At 47.4% G+C, this 7,986-nt stretch overlaps 1 protein-coding gene and 1 pseudogene across 1 annotated transcript; both read left to right on the top strand.

Moving 5' to 3' along the window:
• The first annotated feature begins 398 nt into the window (after positions 1-398).
• On the top strand, positions 399-7,177 carry LOC101025554 (intelectin-2). Its single transcript, XM_021938801.2, is given in 7 exon segments — positions 399-448; positions 1,849-1,889; positions 3,165-3,451; positions 3,774-3,932; positions 4,320-4,440; positions 5,502-5,605; positions 6,905-7,177. Coding segments are annotated over 7 exon segments (915 nt in total). The 3' UTR covers positions 7,058-7,177.
• Positions 7,178-7,314: 137 nt separating this feature from the next.
• On the top strand, positions 7,315-7,370 carry LOC116272085 (annotated as a pseudogene).
• The last annotated feature ends 616 nt before the right edge of the window (positions 7,371-7,986 follow it).

Genomic DNA, 7,986 nt, shown 5'->3' with positions numbered 1-7,986 from the left:
ATCATTTTCCATGTGAGGTTTCCTGACTCAGAAATGTCAGGGAGTAAGAATGAGAGGATGACAAAGGAGGGGCCCACCAGTGACCTTGTGCGTCTTGTTTTTCCTTAGAGGACAATGACCAGACTCTGCTTCCTGTTATTCTTCTCTGTGGCCACCAGCGGGTGTAGTGCAGGGAAATCACTCCTGACAGTAGGAGCTGCAGTTCCCTGGGCTCCCCTCTGCTGTGCAGGGCCCTGGAGGGAGTAGAGCTGGGCAGGGCTCTGAAGTCAAGGGCCAGGGGGGAAGTCCTGGAGAGGCACAGAACCCAGGATAGGCAGCCAACTTGAGGTGTGGACTGGGTGCTGATTTCTGGCCTCTCCTGGGGTCTGGTCTGAAGCAGTCAGGATGTTAGCTCGGGTATGTCCCTGGGCTTGATTCTCTGCTTCTGTGACTGTGAGGGGTTCATAAGGTGAGAGAGTAAACTGTGTCCCTGCTCGGCTGCTCTTGTAGTCTTGGCCTTGGGATCTCCAGAGGGAGCTGGGTGATCAGTGCTGTGCCCAGGGTACACCCTCCTCTAGTTGCCATCCTCACAATTCTATTCTTCCAGTAGGCACACTAGTGATATTTTTTCATTGACACTGAGTTTATTGTTTATTTCAGTCCATCATTTACATATGCATCTCATTTGATCTCCATGAGTATAAAGAAGTTATTAATGACATCTTAAAGATGAAGAAAAAGGATCAGAGATGTTAAGTGTCTGCTCAAGGAGGCACTGTCATCAGGGGTTGTCTGGGTTTTAACTTGAGTCCTGTAATTTTTTTTTTGAGACGGAGTCTTGCTCTGTCACCCAGGCTGGAATGCAGTGGTGCAATGTCGGCTCACTGCAACCTCCTCCTCCTGGGTTCAAGCGATTCTCCTGTCTCAGCCTCCCCAGTAGCTGGGATTACAGGTGTGCACCACCACACCCAGCTAATTTTTGTATTTTTAGTAGAGATATGGTTTCACCATATTGGCCAGGCTGGTCTTGAACTCCTGATCTTGTGATCCGCCCTCCTTGGCCTCCCAAAGTGCTGCGATTACAGGCATGAGCCACCGCGCCTGGCCTGAGTCCTCTAATTTTACACTTTTTCCTACTCTGCCAGGTTTTTGGAATAATTTCTAGGCTTTTAGACTAATATACACAGCCCTTCCTCCACTGGCCTCTGTTAATTTTTCAGCTTTGGTTTCCAAACCTCTTTGTATTACAACATATGTTCCAGCCGCAGTAAGAGACTGACCTGTAGTTTTCAGCAGGCTGGGCTGGGCTGGGCTCTGCTATTGCTTCAGGCCATCTCATGTGCTTTCTTCTCTTCCTGGGGTGTACTCTCCCCTTTTCTTCCTGTCCTGTAGCCAGCTCCCATTCTCCCATCAAAATCAGCCTGCTCTGAGTTACAGCTGGTCCCTTCCCCAGCAAGTTCCCAGGCCTCACCCCTGTAGGTGGGTTTGACCCTCCCATCTCAATTGGCCCGTTTCCATGTGCTCCTTCCCTGTAGAATGTAGTCCCTTGAAGAAATGTGCCAAATTGTCTTTGTCCGGCATCTAGGTAGTTCACACAGTAGGTATTTAATTAAAGTTAGTCAAATGGAAGATTCCAGGTGTTTAACCTATACCAGCTGTTGGATTAGACCGCCTTAGCATAGAGAATCCCTGACCTTCTGGGACTTCAGAGCAGAGTGATGCAGGGGCAGAGGTTGGCCAGGAAAGATGGCCTCAGTGGTCAGACTTTTAATGAGAATCATTCTCACATCTTCTAACAGCGGCCTCTTCTCTTGAGATGCTCTTGAGGGAGTTCCAAACCTGTGCCTCCTCCTTTTCTTCCCTGCCTAGAAGCTGCAAAGAAGTCAAGGAATGCTGCCATAGTGCGGGTGGTGAGTAATCAACCAACTCACCATTCTCTCTTTAAAGCCACTTTTTAGCTCAACAGAGCCCAGTCATGGAAATCAGGAGGGACATATCCACGTGGAGCCTATTCTGCCCCCAGCTCCTTCGCAAGGAGGTTTCTAGTGGGAATTTTGAGGCTTTTGTGTCCCATTCCAGTCACAAAGTCTTCTGAACACAGGGAGAATGCAGTGTTCCTGGTTATGCTTACAGTGGTGGCAAGAACTGTGATGAGTCTAAGATTTGCCGCTACTTGCCCGGGGTTTATAGATGCTGGCAGAAAACCTGAAACTCCCGAGCCAGAGACAAAGAACTTTATTAATCACAGAAATAGCAGCAGCCAGAGCATCAGCATTTTCTTGTACTGGGCCAGGTGACATCTGCCCAAGTAGTGGGTTTGTCAAGCTGGCTGACAAATGTGGCTGGCAAGGAAACAACGAGCCCTTTTTAGAGCCAGAGAGTTTATTACTCACATAGATAGCAAGTTCAAGATCGGCAAAAGTGTCAGCTTTTCCCATCCCTTGTCCCACAAGACAGCACAGAAAAGAGGGCGGGTGACAATGCAACGTGGGCAGTGGCTGAGGAGCCAGTCCATGCTGCCATAGCCGTTTCATGGCCTGTGTACCCTATGGGGTGGGGGCAAGTGAGGCAAAGAACCCCATACCTCTTCAGAACCCAGGAGGTGATGACACAGTCATGACAGCCTCCACGAAAGATAGGGAGCGGGGTGAGAAGTGACCTCGTTGCAGGTCCTCACAGGCTTCCCATCTTTCCATGTTTCGGGAAGACCACAGGCTTTCTGCCAAGGCTTAGGTCAGCTGTCCCTATGTGGCCTATGTGCAAATGTGCAAGGTCACCAGGATGCCACAGTGGAGCCAGTCTCCTGCAAACTTGGGAACAGAAGGGGAACTCTGAGCTTTGGGAAGCTGAATCTTATGAAATGGGCACAACCTTTGCTCTGAGCTGCACAGAGGCCCCAACCAGCTATAAACTCAGATGTGGCTGTGTGCTGATTTCTGGCCTCTCCTGGCCACAGGGTGGCACTGTCGAGAGGGAGATACCATCTCTGTCTCTTCTAAGGCTATTTGCTCTACAAACTCTGAAAAGATAGTGTGAAGCCAAGGCAGTCAGTGCCTCTGCTCATAGGTGACCAGAACACAGGACGCGCGGAGCATCATCTTCCAGCAAGTATGTGTTGCAGTCTTCTGAGTGTACTTTTGACTTCCTAGGGCTTTTCTGTTCACGGGGCTGAGATGAACCCTGAGCTCTCAGACAGGGAGGCTCTGGGCTGGTTCTCTCTACAGATGACCTGTATTTTCTCTGCACCGAGAATGGTGTTGTCTACCAGACCTTCTGTGACATGACCTCTGGGGGTGGTGGCTGGACCCTGGTGGCCAGCGTGCACGAGAATGACATGCATGGGAAGTGCACGGTGGGCGATTGCTGGTCCAGTCAGCAGGGCAGCAAAGCAGACTACCCAGAGGGGGATGGCAACTGGGCCAACTACAACACCTTTGGGTCTGCAGAGGCGGCCACGAGTGATGACTACAAGGTTGGTGCCACTTCCTACCCACTAGGGTGAGGGTGAGGAGTGGAGTGTGGCTGGCCACAAGCCTGCAGTAGGGAGGGCTGGAAGGTGGGGATGTGGGGAAGGGCTGGAGAATAAGAGAGAAATACATGCCTTGAATCACAACTTCCTCCCAACAAGGCTGTTAGGGCCGTGAGTGGTGATGGGATCATCTGCTGGGAGTAGGGTGTCTGAACGTGGCTAACCATCTGCCTACTGGATCCCAGAGCTCTCAGCCCACTTGAGACTGCATGTGTGGACCTTCTGCCTCCTGGCCCAGTCAGGCTCAGTGTCTGTTGCTTTCCAGAACCCCAGCCACTACGACATCCAGGCCAAGGACCTGGGCATCTGGCATGTACCCAACAAGTCCCCCATGCAGCATTGGAGAAACAGCACCCTGCTGAGATACCGCACCAACACTGGCTTTTTCCAGAGACTGGGACATCATCTGTTTGGCCTCTACCAGGTACACGGGGCTGCTGGCTGGGGGGCACTTTCTTTGGTGAACAGAGAGTCAAGTGTCTAGGGTAGGGGGCAGATCTGTCCTGTGGTTCCACATCACTACCGAGTGTTCGGCTGTTTCTCCTTCCTTTGGTTCACTGTGAGGTCATGTCTGGCCTCTCAGAAACTCTAAGCCAGGCAACGGAGAGGCCTGTGGGACAGGAGAGCATAGGGAGAAAGAGACAGGGACAAGGGGTTTGGGGCTGTTGGGGAGACACAGCTATGGGGAAAAGGAAGCACTATTATTATGATTGGTTTTGGTTAATGGCAGTTAACTTGAAACTCCTCCTCTCCCTGCACTGTGGCAGCATCTCTACTGTCCTCACAAAACCTCTCTTCTGGGTCTCTGCAGAAATAGCGAGTGAAATACGGATGACGGAAATGTTGGAATGACAACGGCCCAGCCATACCTGTGGTCTATGACTTTGGTGATGCTAAGAAGACTGCATCTTGTTACTCACCATATGGTCAACGTGAGTGCTTGCTCCCTAAGTCTGGTCATAAATACTTTCTTGCACTCTTGGAGAATGGTGGCAAATAAGAACAATTCATAATTACTAGTATTTACTGAGCACTGAAAATGCACCAGACTCTTGTCTTGGAACTTAACATGATTTTGTGTCATTTAATTATCATGAGAAAACTATGAAGTTAGAATTGCTATTAATCTCATTTCACAGGACATAATCCCAGCTTCTTCATCACCACCTGCGTGGCCTCTTATAATAGTTAAGAAACGGTGCATACAAAACATGAGCTGGGCATGGTGGTGCACGCCTGTAATCCCAGCTCCTTGGGTGGCTGAGGCAGGAGAATTGCTTGAACCCGGGAGGCGGAGGTTGCGGTGAGCTGAGATTACACCACTGCACTCCAGCCTGCGCAACAAGAGTGAAACCCCATCTCAAAAAAAAAAAAAAAAAAAAAAAAAAAAGATAAGGTGCACACTGAGGTTCACAGGAAAGAACCACTAGCAGAGTGGTGAGAGAGATTTACTTTTGTTATGAAGGATAACTATTAATTATCTTACAAAAGACAGTTTTCAGTATAATAAGACCACAGAAGTTAAGTTGTGGATGAAACAAATGAAAGACATCACTGTTTGCCTTTGATATTTCGATGAAAGCAGGTGATGGCCAGGGAAACTAACCCATGGTAATTGGATGAGAAGCGTGTAAACAGCAACAGGCAGCCACATCTGATCATTGCTTATTCCTGCTGGGCCTTATCAGATCTTTTTAGTAATCTTTCTGTGGAGTCTATCTTCTCCTATAAGCTGTAGGCAGACAAGGGTCCTTTTGTGAGCCCCAGCCTTTGTCCTCTTGCCCCAGATGAAAAGAAGTTCCCTTGGGGACAAGTTTAGGACTGACATGCACAAGCCACTGGCCATAGAGGTGCTGGGCTGCACCCCTACAACCTGGGGTGTTTGGCTGTAGCCTCAGCTTTTGGCTTAGGGAATTCCTGGACTGGCCAATGGGATGCTGCTTCTGGTTCCTCCTGTGAATGCTTGGCTCTTTCTTCACCTCTTCTTTTTCAGGGGAATTTGTTGCAGGATTTGTCCAGTTCTGGGTGTTTAATAATGAGAGAGCAGCCAAAGCCCTTTGTGCTGGGATAAGAGTTACTGGCTGTAACACTGAGCATGTGAGTTTTTGGGGAGATCAATGGCCCATGTGTGTGCATGGGTATGCACGTGTGTGCACCTGTGTGGGGTCCATCATTCTGTGTCTCTGTGGTTACTTGCTTACTCTCATTATTCTCTTTACTCTCATTACTCTCTTGATGATGTCTTATGAATATAATTTCTTTTTTATTTCTTTTTTTTTTGTTTGAAGAGTCCATAGTTTTAATAAAAATGAAGTGATACAAAGTTTGGAGTAGTAGATGCCAGAAGTTGAGTATAATTTATTTATTTTTAAAATCTTATTTATTTTATTTATTTCTTTGAGACGGAGTTTCACTCTTGTTGCCTGGGCTGGAGTGCAATGGCACGATCTCTGCTCACTGCAACTCTGCCTCCTGGGTTCAAGTGTTTCTCCTGCTTCAGCCTCCTGAGTAGCTGGGATTGTAGGTATGCAGCACCACGACTGGCTAATTTTTTTTGTATTTTTAGTAGAGACAGGTTTCTCCATGTTGGTCAGTCTGGTTTCAAACTTCCAACCTCAGGTAATCCACCTGCCTTGGCCTCCCAAAGTACTGGGATTACAAGTGGGAGCCACCACGCCTGGCCGAGTATAATTTATTTTAATGGAATTCAGTTTACCAAAATTTTCATTTATGGTTAGTACTTTTCATGTTTTCTTTAAGATGAACCTCCTTACATTGAGGTCATGAAAATATTCTCCAATATTAATCTTAACTTTTAGAAGCTTTATATTTTTATTGTAGAAGACAGCACCATAGCTGTAGTGGTGGGAGATTGAATTTGAGGGACATCCTGTGCCTAGGGGCTGGAGGAAGAGAGTATCAGAGCCATCAAGAACAAGAGCATTCACTTAGGGCCCCCTTTCCTCCCCAACTGACAGTCTGAACTCACAGTTCCATCTTCACTTCCCTGCCTCAGCTTTCAGCTTTTTCATTTTCCAGCTAAGATGAGGTGGCTATTCTCTCATGGAGGGACTCGCAGATTAGAATTCAGAGGATGCTGACCACGTGGGCACTGGGGGTGGACTAAAGTAGGTGTCTTTATGCCCTTTTCCTTGACAACCTTCTCCACTGGCTCTTAGACTGTCCATTAGTGCATGTTTGCATATGTCCCTGCATGCATTATTTCTTTAAAATACATGCATAGCCAGGTGCGGTAGCTCACGCCTGTAATCCTAGCACTTTGGGAAGCCGAGGCAGGCGGATCACTTGAGGTCTGGAGTTAGATACCAGTCTTGGGCTCACTGGTGTCAGCAGCAAATCAGATCCCTCACAGTGTCTCTTCTTTCTGTTTCCCAGCACTGCATCAGTGGAGGAGGGTTCTTCCCACAGGGCAAGCCCTATCAGTGTGGGGACTTCTCTGCCTTTGACTGGAATGGATATGGAGCTCACATTCGGAGGAGCTGCAGTCAGGAGATAATGGTGGCAGCTGTACTCTTGTTCTATAGATGAGAGAGAGCTCTGCAGTGTCGGGGTGAGAACCCATCTTCCAACCCCGGCTATTTGGAGACAGAAAAACCGGAATTCTAACAAGGAGGAGAAGAGACTAAATTACATGAATCTGCAACTCTATGTTTCTTTGAATTCTTTTTATAAATTGGCTGATGTATTGAGGGATTTTTAAAAGAATACCTATGGTTCTGGTGAATTCCACCTTGGATATTCTGGGCCTGTACAGTGGCTAGGAAGAGCCCATTGAATAAAAATAAGTGTTCACTTCAGCAACACATATACTAAAATTGAAACAATACAGAGAAGATTAGCAAAAAGATATAAAAAACTGAAAAATAAAAAGACATTCTGGGCCAGGGATGGTGGCTCATGCCTGTAATCCCAGCACTTTGGGAGGCCGAGGCTGGTGGATTGCCTGAGGTCAGGAGTTTGAGACCAGCCTGGCCAGCATGGCAAAACTTCATCTTTAAAAGAAGTACAAAAATTAGCTAGGCAGTAATGTGTGAGTCCCAGCTCCTTAGGAAGCTGAGGTGGAAGGATGGCTTGAGCCAGGGGGGCAGAGGTTGCAGTGAGCCAAGATCTCGCCACTGCACTCCAGCTTGGGTGACAGAGCCAAACTCTATCTCAAAAAAAAAAAAAAAAAAAAAAAAAAAGAAAAAGAAAAAGAGAAAGACATTCTGGGTTTGGAATTTCAAGTCTCATCTCTCCCAGAGCACAAGTATGTTCCTGTTTTTAGGAGATCCCTGAACTGGATTTAAGGACAATAGAAAATATTTCATGTTAATTCTTCCTAATGCACCTTTATTAGCTAATTAAATAAAGCCTTCAATATAAACATGTTAAAGAAGATAAACAGGAGATAGAAGGCACAACCACCCATTTCTTTTATTCTTCCAGCTTTAGCAGTCAGGGTAGTCTCCCCAGAGGTG

This window comes from Papio anubis, chromosome 1 (genome assembly GCF_008728515.1).
Source record: "Papio anubis isolate 15944 chromosome 1, Panubis1.0, whole genome shotgun sequence".
NCBI classification, from domain to species: Eukaryota; Metazoa; Chordata; class Mammalia; order Primates; family Cercopithecidae; genus Papio; species Papio anubis.
Note: the sequence above shows the minus strand (reverse complement) of the source record. Positions and strands in the feature narration are given on the sequence as shown.